We start from the raw sequence: 16,294 nt of genomic DNA on the forward strand, positions 1-16,294 counted from the left end.
GCCGAGTGTGTGTGTGTGTGTGTGTGTGTGTGTGTGTGTGTGTTTTAGGGTTGTCCTCCGGTCCCTCTCCTGTCCTCACACCTCTTTTGTTTCATCTGTTCTTCCTTCCTCAAACCTTCTCTTTTCTCTCAATCACATTTATTTTTAAGACCCTCGTGTAAAAATCATCTTGCGTCAATCAAAGGCCGTTTTTGGTCATTCACTCCCATCGGCTGCCTCCTCTGTGATCGTGATTCATAAATCAAAAGATAACTCAGGTGTTTGTGCTCCGACTGGGCGCCACCCCGCCCTTAAAATGAGTTCCGTCTGTCATCACAGTTAGAAAATGTATTTTATCGAGAATGTTTCATGCAGAATTATCTGTGGTTCCTCAGATACCTACAAATACTTCATGTTCTGTCATATTCTCAAACAACACGTACTGTACTGGTACCTGCGTCCCAAAGTACCTGAAGTCCTAACATGGCAGATAGAAGCAAACCCAACCCTGACCCGACATGTACGCACATTACACTCAGAAACAGACTGAAACATGACTCAGCAAAAAGAAATGACATGCCTGTCGATTACAGGCCTGTATCACCCCCCCCCCCCCCCCCCCCCCACCAACCCCAAGAAGTGGCCCTTGGCCCTGCAGCAGATTAGCTGGAAGAGGACTGCTCACCACACACAATGGAGTCTTTGAACTTCCAGTGGGGGCCCTGAGCTCAAAGTCGGCCCCTCCCTTTCTCCGGCCATGGCATGATGAGTGCCGACACGGAATATGAACGATAGCGGTGAGAGCCGGTAACTAAGGGAGTTCACCACACGCCATTAACTCTTTAACGTAGGGCGCTGTTACCCCCCCTCAGCGTCAGGACGGTGGCAGGAGAGGGTCGTGTGTGTAGAGATGCCTCTGTTGCCCCTCAGTGTGTGTGTGTGTGTGTGTGTGTGTAGGTGTGTGTGAGACAGGAGAAACAGAAAGGCAGGCGTCCATTCTAGGGTGAGGTGGTAATGCTCAGTGACAAGGATAACCAGCAGTGGGGTTTGCTCCTACCAGGAAGGGAGGAGGAGGAGGGGAGGAGGTGTGTGTCAGCTTCCTTCTCCTCCTTCTGATTTCTCCTCTGTCATTTTTTCAATTATCCTTCTGTCCTGTGTGTCCCTGTAGAGCCAGAGGCAGAGCCTGCGTCATTTAGACTGAGAGCCTGTTTAGATTCTGATTATAGCCCCCCCCCCCCCACACACACACACACACGTCCTTGTGCCAGCGTGCGGTGAATGACTTTAGAAGCAGCTCTATCTGCTTGAATGTCACTCGATTTGATCTCTTTTTAGAAACACAAATTGACTCGACATCACTTGTGTTTATTTTCAATGTGATTATTTGGTGTGCCGAGTTTCGGGCGTATTTAGAAAGGAGGTGAAACCCAAAGAGGAGGCAGCAGCTCGAAGGCTCTCGCCCCCATCACCACCCCCCCCCCCCCAACCCTTTGCTCCCTCGTCCCGAGGTCTCATCCGAAATGGAAAAAGGGACTTTTCTCCTTGTTAGAATGAAAAGTCATCAAGAGAGAAGAGAAAGGGATGGAGCCTCATTGAAATGCAAGTTGCACCCCCTGCGTTCTCCCCCTCTGCTCCTCTGAGACTCCATGCCTTTCTCCTCCTTCTCCTTCTCCTCGTCTCTTCCTTTGTTAACCAGTTAAACTCCCTCTTCAAACAACCCCTCTAATTACTACCCCACTCTGTAAACGACAAGGCTGTCTCTCCACTCTCGTCTTCTCTCCTTCCTCACTCCCTCCCTCCCCCTGCTCCCTCTCTCCAAGACAGGGGTTGACCTCTGTCAGCCACCCAGCCCTCAGTTGTGTGTGTGTGTGTGTGTGTGTGTGTGAGAATCTAAATGATAAGAGTGACATATTTACTATTATTAGTGGTTCAACGTTCACATTTATCAAACAGCCGCTCTACTGATTGTTCACTCCTCCACACTTTCTCCTTTGGTGTTACTCCTCACTTACCCTCATCTCTCTATTTTGCCCCCCCCCCCCTTTCTCCCTATCCCCCTTATCCTTCATTGCTTTCTTCTGTTTTTTCCCTTCTTCTCTCCCTCCTCCCCCCCCCCCCTCCCAGCTTCACCTCTCCCCCCACCAATCTACCACGCATCTCTCTTTTTTAAATTAACATGCAACATGAAAAAAAGGGACGACAGCAGGAAAAGAATTCAGCGTATTTAATAAATGGCTGACTTGAAATCGCCCGGCTTTCCAGACGCTCCCTATTCACAGTTCAATGAAAGGGGAGAAATCATTCACGGGAGAGACAAAGCCGGATGAAAATATATATAATTCTGCATTGTGAGGTGCTTTTGTCCTGGCCCGTCAAACCGCTAATGGCGAGGCTTTTGTTTTGTGGCGGTGCGCTCAGGCTGGCGGTGTCGTATGGCGGTGGCAACGCATGCCCCATAATCACCGTGCTTTGTAATATTAGATTATAGGGGCAATTAATGGCATCAAACCGTAACTACTCAGCATTCAGCCTGCCACGCACATATTCAGCATAAAACCCATGCATACGTGCACATTTAGCACGCACGCACACACACACATTGGCGTCAACGTGTCAGTCAACACACAGAAAGGTGCTATAACTCCAGTCATCATTACGCCTGTGACTCGAACATGTGTATAAAATAGAATGCAGGAAGAATGGGATGCACAAGAGCAATTAATTACAGCTTTTCATTTGGCAGCTTAGACTGACAAGGCCCGGCGGCGGGGGCAAGCTGGCATGACGCCAAGCGGCGTGCCCCCCCCGTGTTCGCCACACCTCGCCACCCCATCCCAACCGCGTCTCCTCCCGTCTCGCTCCTGCCTCACTTTGTCTCTTCTTCTTCTTCTGCGGCTCAAACGTGCACGCTCTTGCTCTCCGGCTCATTCGCGTACCGAACGTACCTCGACACACACGCCCCCCCCCCCTCTCCACCCCAGCCTGTGTGAGCTTAGTTCTGGATGCTGGGTTTGATAAAGGTGAAGCTGCTGACAGGCATCCGGAGAGGAAAAAGAGACAGAGATGGATGGATGGAGGCGGGGAGGAGAGGAGGAGAGGAGGAGAGGAGGAGAGGAGGAGAGGAGGGGAGGAGGAGAGACGAGGGCCGGGAGGGGAACTGTTCCACTATTTAGGGCCAATCTTGTTTACAAAGTCAAATCAGCTTTATACAGATCTAATTTAGCAGCGACAGCTCGCCCCCCCTCGCTCTCCTACCTGCCATCCCCTCAGGTGGTGAGCAGGTCGACTGGTCTGATGAGAGCGCTGCACACACACACACACACACACACTTAAATGCCCACACACAAACGCTCAGTTCGACCGTGACGGAAGATTGCGATTTCATCACCCCATAAATGTCCGATTCCACAGTGGGTAGCTCGTCCCTCTCATGGAAGGGGGGCAGGGGGCTCTATTGATGGACGTCACCCATAGTTTCTCCTTAAATGTGTCTTTCTGCATTCTTGAACCAAAAGTCGTTGAATAAATAAAAGGAAACATCTATTCATGTTTGCTTTGAATTTTGCATTAGTGTAATCAGGTGAACATCTCTCTCTCTCTCTCTCCCTCTCTCTCTCTCTCTCCCTCCCTCTCTCTCTTTGTCTGTCTGCCTGCCTGCTGCAGCTCAATCTGATTAGATAGACATCTCATCAGATTGCCAATTTGTTGTTCCTTTCTTCTTAGCCAGCCTTGACTGCGTGGAAAGAAGACGTAGTTCTAATCACGTGTTTATGGGAGCAGATAAGAATTTATATCTTAAGAGGAGATAGCGTATCAGACCTTTGTTTTTTAGTCCTGTTGTCTTTTTATTATTTTATTTTTTTATAATGCCAGCCTTGTGTGCCGTCTGTCTATTTCATCTTAATCTGATGCAGTCATTTATTCTATGCAGCGACTGACTGGAAATAAAAGACGACACCGTTTTCATCAAAGGGAACGTAAGATTGCACTTAAGTGGGTGCAGCGTGTGCAGAATATATAACATTATTTTCCCCAATGAATGATGTAATAATGGTATTTTTGTTTGTTGTTGTTTTTGTGTTGTTGCCAGGGCCCCCAGGCTTCGACCCATCAGGGGATTAAGCCTGGTTTACTGGCCCTTTTACGATTTTACCACTAATAATCCACCTTCTTGTTGAATGATTGTTTGTTTTGAGCTCAGAATTCAGTTTGCAGGGCGAGTCATGCACATGCATGAGTCATACAAAGCTTAGTGTGAGTCAGCGAGGATCAATAACCAACGATGTGTGTGTGTTTGTGTGTGTGTTGTCATTAGGTGCCAGTGTCCATGGCCATGATGAGCCCACAGATGATCACTCCACAGCAGATGCAACAGATACTGTCGCCTCCTCAGATACAAGCCCTGCTGCAGCAACAGCAGGCGCTAATGATACAGCAGGTGAAACACGCACGCACACACGCACGCACGCACGCACACACACACACACGCACACACACCAGCCTCAGGCCAGCATGTTTGAATGGGTCTCTTTCAGTAAGTGATGACACACACCAGGTGAGCTTGTGTCTTATTTACTGCTGGCATCCACTCACACACACACACACACACTCACACACACACACACACACATGCATTCCTGTACCTCCTCCTCTTCAGCACTGTTGTGAGGAGAAAGTGCTTTCGCCCACCTGAGTAGACACACACACACACACACACACACACATGCACATTCAGGCCGCTAATGTGATCCAGTGAATCACAATGATTCCAGAAGTGTGTATCAAAGCCTGGCAGGTGATAGAAGGGTTGCCATGTCGACACAAACCAATAAACACTCTTCATCTGCAACAGATCCGTCAAGTATCTGGCAACGTCGACCGGTGACCTCCTACCTTCACGGGAAACACACAAGCAACGCGTTACAGTTGTGAAGAGGATTATTAGCAGAGTGATGACGAAGTGATTGTGCCATTCGATGCCTAGAAAACACACACGCACACACACGCACACACACACACACATGCACACGCTAACAGGCAGGCAAGGCCAGAGCCCAACATAGATTCAATAAGGAGCGGTAGCTTTAGGCAGTGAGAAGATCGTACATGTATCCTAATGGAAATGAGAAATGTGCAGCCGGTGAAGAACCCTTCACCAGCACGGGGGGGGGGGGGGGGGGGGGCAATCCACACACACACCCATCAAGTATTAAAGCCACTGAGTTTAACATTGCTCTCCCACTTAATTAAGCGCAAATCAGGCACTCTTACAAAGACACACACAGATGTGCGTGTTCAGAACACTCAACCAAGCCACCACTGAAGCATTACGTTTCATATCGCTATGGCAACGGGGCGTTTTACAGTAAGCGTTACGGCCCACTGATACGCAGTAAAGCAGGGTGCTTGTACAGTCTTTGGATTTGTGTGTGTTTTAACCTTTAACTTTCCTCTAACCTTTACAATACCAAGCTGCTCCGCCCGTATTTTTTGTGTTCATGGTGTGTTCACTAAAGTCAAGGTCACAGTAATAGGCTGGAGAGGTGAGTGCCTCACTTATGCATACTCTTAATGCACAGAGCCACTGAATCAAATCATTAAAAGACCTTAATTATCACTTAATTATTCCCTCAACTCGCCACTCGCCAACCAAGTGTGTGTGGTGTGTAGCGTGTGTGAGTACCATATGCATTTGTCTGTCTGACGAGGAGGTGATCAGAGCTAGTGACGCGGAAAAGAGAGATTAACTCTGCCTTAGGAACAATAAAAGAGAGGAAAGGCAGACGGGGGGAGAAAGAATGGCGAGAAGAAATGGGTCTTGTATTTAAAATGATTTAATGACAAGAAGAATCATCGCGGTGCAAATGAACGGTGCATGATAACCTAAAAAAGGTCAGTTACGGTTGGGGTAACTCAAATTATAAAACACCTCAGCACAAAAAGAACAGGAATGGGCAGAGGTGTGCAGCGTGCCCACCGTGAGGTCAAACCGACGAGAGACTAAAACAACGGCTGCTTTGTGAAGACATTTTCTGCTGAAAAGCCTCTTTGAACATTTGACGCATGAAACAAAGACAAACTGCAGACAGACACAACTGTTCTCTAGAGGATGACCCCCCCCCCCCATACTGTGGTCAGGGAGAGGTTTAGAATTAGTGATTAGTAAATCAAACACTCAATCTGTAGCCAGTCAGAGGAGCTTCATGCAAATCATCAATTTCTGTGTAAAATATTAAATCTAGCTGCCTGCATGGAGCTTTACAATCTTGTTCAATATCCTCCTGATTTTATTGTTATTTTTTTCTCAATGGATTTTGGGTCGTGCTTCCTGGATCCGGTTCTGGGCCCTGATGAGGAGGTGTGGCTCTTGAAGCTCCTCATGATGCTAGGAATCCAATCGCCCCTGCAATGAGGAAACAAACACACGAAGCATGTGCTTAGATGGAATGTTTCTGTCAGAACGCTGCATGGGCTTTGCATTCCCCAGCAGCAGCGACACACAGCATCAGCAGGCGTTCTCGCCTCTGTGTTTGTTTGTTGTCTGTGGTTTGCCAATAAAACGCCCGCCGCCATGGAGGCACGTTTCTGTGCTGTTGAGGTTAATACAAAGTGCGATGTGACTCAGTCAAGTCCGGCCCCCTCCTCTAACCCTGCCTTCCCCTTCTGTGTGTGTCTCTAGTTACAGGAGTATTACAAGAAACAGCAGGAGCAGTTGCATCTGCAGCTTCTGACTCAGCAGCAGCAGCAGCAGCAGCAGCAGCAGCAGCAGCAGCAGCAGGCTGGGAAGCAAGCAGCCAAAGAGGTGAGCTTCACTCAGCTCAAACACCCTGAAGCATCAACGCCATCACTTTAATGTGGCACTTGTCTTATACTCGCCCACGTGGTAAAAGCTGCCATCCTAGGGGGTCATCCTAGGGGTCATCCTGGGGGTCGCCCTGCTCATCAGCAGGGCCAAGCACATTTTTTGGCAGAGCTGAGGATCAAACCGGCAACCTTCTGATTGACGGCCCGGCCTGCCTCCATGTGTTATCTCTCTGGTTTATTGTTGTGTGAACAACAAGGAGGTGGAGCGCATTCGTTTGCATGCTTTCATCTATAAGCCCAATGTGAAATCTCTCTGTAGGCGGAGCCCCCCACCCTTTTAATTGTCAATTAACCCCTCCCTCATTCTCGCTTTCTGTCTTTTCTCGCAAACACAAATATGCACGAGCAGCATTGCACGCCGTGCCACGTTCAACCGGCGCTGTAGTACAGTGGGATGATCGAGGATCAAGTAGGATCACGTCGGGGCACAACAAAGAGGGTCAATCGATCAGACTAGATTACTGTCAGAAGCTCTGTTTACAAGAGGTTGTGTGCGTGTGTGTGTGTGCGTGTGTGCTCGTGCCTGGTTGTGCATGTGGGTACGCATGATTATGTTAGTTTTACTGCTGCTACTACACGTCTGTGGATCAGCCCCTGATGCTGCTGTTTTTGTGATGTGATGTTTTTTAGCGCTGTAGCTAGCATAGTGCTGTAGCTAGTTTGGCGCAGTAGCTAGCATAGTGCCGTAGCTAGCATAGCGCTGTAGCTTGCATTTATTATTGTCATTACTGTTACATGTTGCCCGACTTCACCGAGGACAATTCCTAGTCTGAGAACCCTCACTGACAATAAACTGATTCTAATTCTGATTCTGATTCTGATTCTGATTCTGTCTATACAGCATAGGCCTGCACTGTATAATATAATAGAGACATTTTTGCTACATGAATACACCAAAATGACCAAACACACAGAGGCAAGAGAGGGAAAAGGGCCTCGTGGGACTTTTCCGATAGACGCATTAGAAGACACATCCTAGATTTCTTCCCTTCTTCCTCCTCCTCTCCTGCATACCTATCTCCCAGTGGGCAGACACCCCCCCCCCCCCCCCCCCCTAACTCCTCGCCGACAGCGGTCAGCCAACTCAACCGTGACCAAAGCAAACCAGTTGTGGTTGACTCGCATGTTTGAGCGGGTGTCTGAACGCTTTCCCTTCCTCCCCTCGCTCAGCTGTCCCAGTTTTCAGTTTTGTGTCGCTGTAACAACGAGACAAGTGCAAGCACTGGTCACGCACACACACACACGCACACACACACATGCATAGCGGGAGAGGCTTGACGTGCGATGGTTCACCGCACAAACACACATGCAGTAGGGGAATATGCCTCCCTGCAGAGCTGCGTACCGCTGATATGACTAAGGCCGTTCAGCAGCCGCTGCGTTTTTCCATCCATCAACACCAAAGCCACGTTTCAGTGGACGCTAATATCGTCCCTTATTGATGCAGGGCTTGTTGTTCGTTTATGTAAAGCTTGTTTTCGCTCATTTCATTTGTATCGAAAGTGAAAACGAACCAGTCAAACATGACCTACCCCTTTCCTTTTGAGCTAAAAACAAAAGGAGGGAGAGGGAACAGTCTGAGCTCCAGCGGCGGTGACTTTTGGCCCTTCTGTCTTCTCTGCAATTCCTTTTCACTTTCTTGTCTGCGTGGAAGTGATGCATCGAAGGGAAGACTACGAACGCACTCGGAAAGTGCTTTTGTGTGTCGCCAGTGCATATGGGACTGGTCAGCAGTCAGCTTAATGAAGTGACCATCACGAGAGATGTGTGTGTGTGTGTGTGTGTCTGTGTGAGTGGCAGGCTCAGACAATGTGTGATGTGCTCATAAATCACATTGACAGCCTGTTACTGCGCTAGCTTTGGCCACTCAGCCACAGCTAATGTAAACAGACACACACACACACACACACACAGCGTGTTTTAAAGAACTGTGGCCATATCTCAGGAGGGATCGAGGGACAGAGGAGCGTGGCAGCGTGGAGGAAAGAACAAGAAAGAGAGAGGAAGAAGGAAACTGTTCAATCAGGACATTCTCACTGTGATAAACCAGTTATTGCACAAAAAATAGGCAAATCCCTTCGGAAAAACCAAACAGACCGTTTTATCTACCGCACCTGAGTGGGCAAGCAGAGGACAGGAGACAGTAGATGGTGTCAGGTCAGTTTAATAGGTCCTGTGTCTGCAGTAGAATCTGAGAGGTGACCAGATGATCTGACCTGGGACAGATAATTCCTACCAAAAACCCTTGAAACTAATTCTATGGTTGCAAAACATTCAAATGCATTCAAAGTCACAACAAATGTAATTTACAATTTGCAGGTATTTAAATGTGTTTATCTGGAAACGGATCGTGTTGCCCGTTTTCCGCGCTTCTGTGTTTATCTCTTGTTGTCTCTGCGCTCACTAAACGCACACTCCAACACACAACTGGCAGCCATCACACTTCTTCTCCCGAAGAACAAAGTCTGAAAGGAAGTGACCTCTCTGCCCTTCCTTTGAGATCCTCTCTGTTCACTCTCACACTTATACACACGCACACATGCACACGCACTCATACACACACACAATGAGCAGCGCCTCAAATCTTTATTTCTTCTCTCCACCCCGCTTCTAGTTATCTGTGCGAGATAAAGTCCATTTCTCTCGAGGGATGGTCAAGGGGGACTTCAAACAGTGTAGCACAGGTCAGGTCTGCCCCATACTGGGAGAGCAGGAAAGGGGACATTTATCACCGTAACACACACTGACATTATCGCCACGCGCCGTGTAGTCTCTCCCACTCGCCCTTTAACCGCCCTCTTTCTCTTTCCTCCTGTTCTCAGTGCTTGTCTTCAGGTTTCCTTTGATAAAGACTTTTTGGTCTCAGGCCACATAGTTTACAAGATTTGTATTTTATTTTAATATATGGAGTTAAAGAGAAAATAGATTAATGTAAACAGTCATTTCGGGGAAGATCCTGCAGCTGTAAACTTTAAATTACTAAATAAACTTTGAGAAGGCATTTGTGAGGTGCAGTTTAAATTTTGCAGACTTGCACCAATTCAGCACGCTTCCATGCTTAGACAAAAAAAACCTGTAAAATGAGCCAAAAAATAAAGCAATGGGTGTGTGGAATGGAAGATTTACTGAACTTCTTTTGCTTTTCTACCCTGCGTCTCTCTGCCTTCTGGCTAGCAGGCGTTAGGCAGTAAGCAGTTGGCCTTCCAGCAGCAGCTGATCCAGATGCAGCAGCTCCAGCAGCAGCACATCCTTAACCTCCAGAGACAAGGCCTGGTTCCACTGCAGCCCGCTGCCACCATGCAGTCCCTGCAGCAAGGTACTGTATGTGCACGCGCATGGCCACATTTATATATACAACACATGGTCACAAGTGAACACACACACACACATGAAGGTCTGCACCAAGAGCTGAATGTGAAGCCTGTTAAGTTAATCAGCCTATAAAACATGAAAGGAAAGCTGATTGGTTGGTTTGCTGAAGGTACTCATTTGGATAATAGGTAAAATGTGTGACTAAGGCCCCTGGTTGGAGGCATGTGCATGTGTGTGTACAGTTGGTGTGTGTGTGAGTGCGCACTAGAGAGTAACCACTTACAAAATCATCATCGTTTTTCTATTGCTGTGCCTGCTGAATTTTTTATTTGTAGCCATATTTAACTTCCACCACAGTCCCTTCATTTTGTCAGAATGGTTTTAGAAGGATAAAAGTTGACTGTTGACTGACCCGCCCTGTATGTGTGTGTGTGTGTGTGTGTGTGTGTGTGTGTGTGTGTGTGTCCACTTTAGTCGCTAACACAGTAATGTCTAACACATGCATGTGCACTACACAGTGGATGCTAAAGGGGCTTTACCGCGGCTGTAGCACCGACTGAGCTGACCAAAGGCCGGTTCCCACTCTCCATCTGTCTGATCTGCAACGTGCATGTGCGTCTGTCTGCAGTCACACACACACACACAAACCCTCCATTAAATCAAATTCATTTCTAAAAAGTTAATGAAGCAAGAACAACACCTGAAACACGAGCAGATACAATGGGATTGACGCGTGCATGCGTTTAATATGGGGGGGGGGGTTAGGGTGTGTGTACTGAGAGAAGGTATTGGAAGTTACAGTTTTGGGTCGAAGTGTGTTTTTCCAGATAGTTGCATACACTTGGCCTCGGCATCTCCTTCTCTTTATCTCGCCCTCCGTATCAGAGTGGAATTTCCCTGCAGTCCAAAAGAGCCGCTCCATTGTGACGGCTCGGCCAGGCGTGAACCAGCGCATTCCTCTGACCAGCCATGCCACACAAACACACAAACACACAAACACACACGCATTCACACTTGCATCCGCACACACAACCACGCTCACTACTGCCCCTGCCTCAAAAGGAACTTGTATCTGGTGAGGGGGGGACACGAGGGCCCCCGCTGTGGTATTTGTTGATTTCTCTTGGCGTACATGACAGTGTGTGAGGATTTAACTGTTTCTACGGTTTCCTCACTCTTATATAAAAGTAATCCATTTGATTTGACTTCATCCCGCTAGACCACACCTTCTGATGTGAACCAAGCAAAAGCCAGATGTGGATGCGTGCATTTAAAGGAACGCAACATCAGCCTCATCCTCGCTAATCCCCTCTCCGACACTCGCCGGAGGATATTGTGCCAATGCATTGTCACTGTTTATAGACCTTTTTTAATCCCAATAGCTGAAGTTGTTTGATCTTTAAGGTCATCAATAGCAACACTTTCACTAGAATTATTCAAATCCTGTCAAATGTGTTTTTTGTATTTCCAAGTGGAGGCATTTGTTCACAGTGTCTGAGGGTTGGTTGGGTTTCTTGCCCCAGCCCCTCCTGCACACACACCTACACACACACACACACACACACACACACACAAATCCATACTCAAACTGCCTCATTCCTCCAGAGTGAGAACTTTTGTTTTGGCGGGCCCACATAAGAATGCAGACAAAGCAGACATAATATTTGGATTGTTGCAAGGCCTTGTGTATGTGTGTCTATGTGCAGAGGTGTGTGTGTGTACTTGTGTGTGTATTTGTACATGCACGCATGATAAGATCCATTGGAGCAAGCTGTTGCAGTGTCGGCGTCTCTTGCACTGTGAAATTGGAGCAGAAATAATAAAGCTGTGATTAGTGGGCCCCCACCCTGCTCAGAGGAGGCGCTGTCTGGACAGTAGCAATCACAGCCAGAGATCAGCAAATAACCGAATAATAGTAACAAACACGCATGAATTAACCTGCTGACTGTTTCTCCTGTTTCCTCTTTCACCCACTCCCACTGGGGTTCTAAGAGTTGCCCACCCTCAGTGACATCTTATCTGCATGTCGTTGGTACTTAACATAATATCTCATATGATTTATAATCAATCTTATTTGTTTTCATGTTTGTTTGAATTTATAAATGAAGCTAAATCTATGATTGCTCCACTGAACATGTTGGATTGTGTTCCGTCTCTACAGCAATGTGTCCATCAGACCTCCAGCAGCTGTGGAAGGAGGTGTCAGGGATGCCCAGCGAGGAGGCCCTGAAGCAGGCCGAGGGCCTCGACCTGAGCACCAACAGCTGCAACTCTACCTCAGCCTTCCCCAAAGCTGCCAGCGCTCACATCTCACTGCACAGCCTGGCCAACGGACAGAACCACACCCCAAAGAGAGACAGGTAGGGGGGGGGCTCTATCTCACCACTGGATTTGATCAGGGTCGGATCCCTAATGGAGTCCGTAAAAGATATTTAATTCTAAAATTGAAAACCCATGTACGGATTTAAAAATCTCTTAAAACTCGACTCTGATTCGCTTTGGTGCTGATCCAGATGTGGATCTAATGATGAGGGGAATGAGCTGCTCGGCGGAGGTCTGCGCTCTCTGAGTTGTGTTCTAGTTTCAGGCATGGTTGTGGTGTACCCCTGGGTACTGTTCTGGGAGTATTCATATTGTGTACTGGCTGACTGGTTTGGTGCTCATGGGTTTGTCTCTGTCTTTAAGAGCCAGGCTGTTCGAGTGGATATCCTCCTTCACCAAGGCAGACAGTGGAGATGACCACGCCCCCCCTTACTCCAAAGGCGGCCAGCCCCCCATCAGCCAGTGAGTGGCGCGCAAACACACACACACACACACGCACGCGCACTCAAAAGTGCAGAACTCACATGCACGTTCCAGCCTCATCCAGTGCACGTGATCATTAAGAAGCAAAAGAGCAAAGAGGGCGAGAGAGACACGCTTCCATCTGTGAGACAAATGGGGTTTTTCTACGACATCATGATGTTGCTTTGGGAGAATCTCTATCCCGCTCTACACACTGGGATGCACACACACACACACACACACACACACACACACACACACTCACGCACACGGTAATGTAAATATATGTGGAGACAGCAGTCGCAGGCAGAACTCCAGGTCTGAACCACATCTGCTACTGGACCTACCACACACACACACACACACACATGTGTGTAGTATTTTACCCTGCGCTCAAACCGAGCTTAACCTATTCTTTCATCGCGACACACTCATGCAACAAACACACACACTAAAACACACACGCACTCACCACAGAAGAACGACCGGCACGTGACGGCAGCCGCCACCAATCAGTCATGGCTGCTTGGTCCTGTGCCGACTCTGTGTCAACCCTTGAAACAGAAGAACACACACTAACCCACACGTGCAAAGCACATACGCCGAGGACAGAAAGACACATCGTGGACTTAAGGAATTTGTTCTGTTATTCGCTGACTGACCCGACTCCTCTCGACTCGGCTCTGTGAAGTGTGCAAAGTAACGACTCTAACCAGACTCAGATGCTACAGCAATGCTTCTGCTGCTGTGTGTGTGTGTGTGTGTGTGTGTGTGTGGCGTGTTTGCGCGTGTGGCACTGAAAGCTTTGCCTCTCAGAGTTAGGGTTTTGGATAGCGGCTATCACTCGGTGGATATTTTAACCTTCTCCCTGTGGTCTCCTCTCTTTTTGTGCGTCTCTCTTTCTCCAGCCACGAGGAGCACGCCGGCTCCCATCCTCTCTACGGCCATGGAGAGTGTAAGTGGCCTGGCTGTGAAGCACTGTGTGAGGACATGGGACAATTCATCAAGTAAGTTAACAACCACCCGAGAGCATGATATATGGTGTCGGTAGGGGGTTGAAAAGAAGATTCAATGAGAGCACCACCGAAGCTACAAGCGGTACCGTCTCTGACGGGGATGGCTGCTTTTGGAATGAAAGCACTTTGAGAGCGGAAAGACAACGTGGCAGAGGTTCTGTTTCTACTAGCGCTCCTGTTTCCTCTCGTTTTGACAGATTGATGTATGTCCAACTTCTAAATGTCAGATTCGATGTGCAGACTTCATCAAAAATTCGCCGCTGCGCACACTGACCTCCGATTTGCTGTGAAATCCTATTTTAGGGGCTTTGCGGGTCACTGGAGTTGCTGGAGCCTATCCCAGCTGGCAATGGGCGCGAGGCAGGCACCGACACCTCGGATGCGTCGCCAGCATCCACCACACGCACACACTCATAGACTACGGACAATTTTGAGTCATCAATTCACCTATATTTTTTGTTTGTTTTTGAGGCGAAAGGGAACGGGAGAACCCGGGAACATCCCACGCAGACACGGAGAGCACATACAAACTCCAAAATCTGCACAGATAGGATTCGAACCCAGTACCTTCTTGTTGTGAGGCGACAGCGCTAACCACCGCACCACCACGCCGTCTGTTCTGGGTTCCACAGCAGAATCCATTAAAAGGAGTGGATAAAGGGGCAGAACCAAGAATGATTGGCCCAAACAGGTCAGGGTGGCTCAGGTGCCATGGATGAAGCCACGCTGGGTTGTGACGGAAACCGCCAACAGGGAAATGTTCTTGAATAAATACCAAAGTAATAATTATGTGATTCCAAACTCATAAATGAGGCTCAAACCGTCAGTTTCCCCGCGTTTAGTTGTGAAGGCATCATGTGAGGCTGGTTTGTGCCGTCTCATTCGCAGGAAGACATGAAGACAGCTTCTCATTCCTGCTCTGCACTCATTGGGTTGTTTGCCAGTTTGGAGTCACAGGGGTGCAGGAGCTGGCCTTGACATTCCGCTGCCTCCTCCGCTGTCACACACACACACACACACACACACACACACACTGCAGTGGACTTCCCCGTGGCACTACGGCTGCTAACGAAGGCTTCACAAGCCTCTAATGAAGCCCAACAAACTCGTGCTCTAATTGTCTATGTGGAACTCTTAGCTATTTGAACAAGGCAAATGTTAATAAGCTGGGGTGATGAAATACGTACCGATATGCACACACATAATCCCAGAGTGTGCGTGATGATTGCGATGGCATCGGACAGTCTGATCAAAGCGTTCGGGCAGGCTGGGAAAGTTTGGAGAGGAAAGCTGTTGTTTGGTGTCTCATTTCACATCGCCCCAGGGCAGATGGAAAGAGAAGGAGAGATAGAGTGTGTGTGTGTGTGTGTGTGTGAGAGAGAGAGAGAGAGAGAGAGAGAGATAATGCCATCAGTCTGACTGTGCTCCCTTCCAGCTCGTCTTAGTCATCGCCCCAGGAGGTTAAAGGGTAGCGCAGAGGAACAGAGGAGGGAGACACTCCACTGGTTCAAGCCTTCCCCCCCCCCCCCCCCCCCCCCCCAGTCCTCTGGTATAATACTTTGGCTGTGGTCGGTGAAGCTGGGTGTAACATGGGTTAAAACCTTGTCTGCTAGCACTCAGAGGAGTAAACAGAGCCTCATTGTCGGGACGCATAGACAAAAACACTGCTACTGTTAGAGGGGGGGGGGGGACGCTGGCTGCAATCAGCATGAATTCAGGGGAGGAGCAGGGCAGGAAGAGTGGGAACGGGAGGGTGGCGTGGACAGGAGTACAAGTGAGGAAGAGGGCGAGAGAGTTTAACTGAGTGAAAGAGAGAGAGAGGGGTGACATCATGTTTTTGTGTTGAGCCGTCTATCTGCCTGGATTAGCCACGCCATGACATCATTGTTTTTGTTTCATTTCAAGACTTTTGCCTGATATTGCCTAACTTTCTGCTTTCCTAAAGACTCGTAGACACACACACACACACACCGGGTAGGCAGCAGAAACCTGTGAATAACCTTGGAGATGACGGAGCAGAGAGAAAGTGATGGCGGAAGGGAGACTAGGGAGGGGTTGGCTGGGAAAGATCAGAAAGTACTGTGTCCTCCCACATTGGAGGAAACAAACAGCACCACACACACACACACACACACACACTGGTGTTAATATGTGGAGTTTAGCTAACAGTGAGTCTTTAGATAAGGCTTTGTGAGATAACACATGAGCTCATATCCAGGTGGTTGTCTTGGATCATTGCTCTCTGAGCACCAATGAGGTTTACAGACAGCTGTGGCGTTCGCCACTAGACAAAATAACCTTCAACCAGTTTAGTGATTTATGTTCATAGCGCTGAGACG

At 48.4% G+C, this 16,294-nt stretch overlaps 1 protein-coding gene across 1 annotated transcript in view; it reads left to right on the forward strand.

Annotated features, from left to right (window-relative positions):
- foxp4 (forkhead box P4) overlaps positions 1–16,294 on the forward strand; it is a 45,314-nt gene that overhangs the window by 18,306 nt on the left and 10,714 nt on the right. The window contains exons 3-8 of the mRNA XM_068741924.1: positions 4,295–4,417; positions 6,659–6,781; positions 10,018–10,159; positions 12,317–12,515; positions 12,841–12,939; positions 13,848–13,946. Coding sequence (XP_068598025.1) covers positions 4,295–4,417; positions 6,659–6,781; positions 10,018–10,159; positions 12,317–12,515; positions 12,841–12,939; positions 13,848–13,946 — 785 coding nt within the window. The remainder of the gene's footprint in view (positions 1–4,294; positions 4,418–6,658; positions 6,782–10,017; positions 10,160–12,316; positions 12,516–12,840; positions 12,940–13,847; positions 13,947–16,294) is intronic.

The sequence above is a fragment of the Brachionichthys hirsutus genome, chromosome 8 (genome assembly GCF_040956055.1).
Source record: "Brachionichthys hirsutus isolate HB-005 chromosome 8, CSIRO-AGI_Bhir_v1, whole genome shotgun sequence".
Classification (NCBI taxonomy): Eukaryota; Metazoa; Chordata; class Actinopteri; order Lophiiformes; family Brachionichthyidae; genus Brachionichthys; species Brachionichthys hirsutus.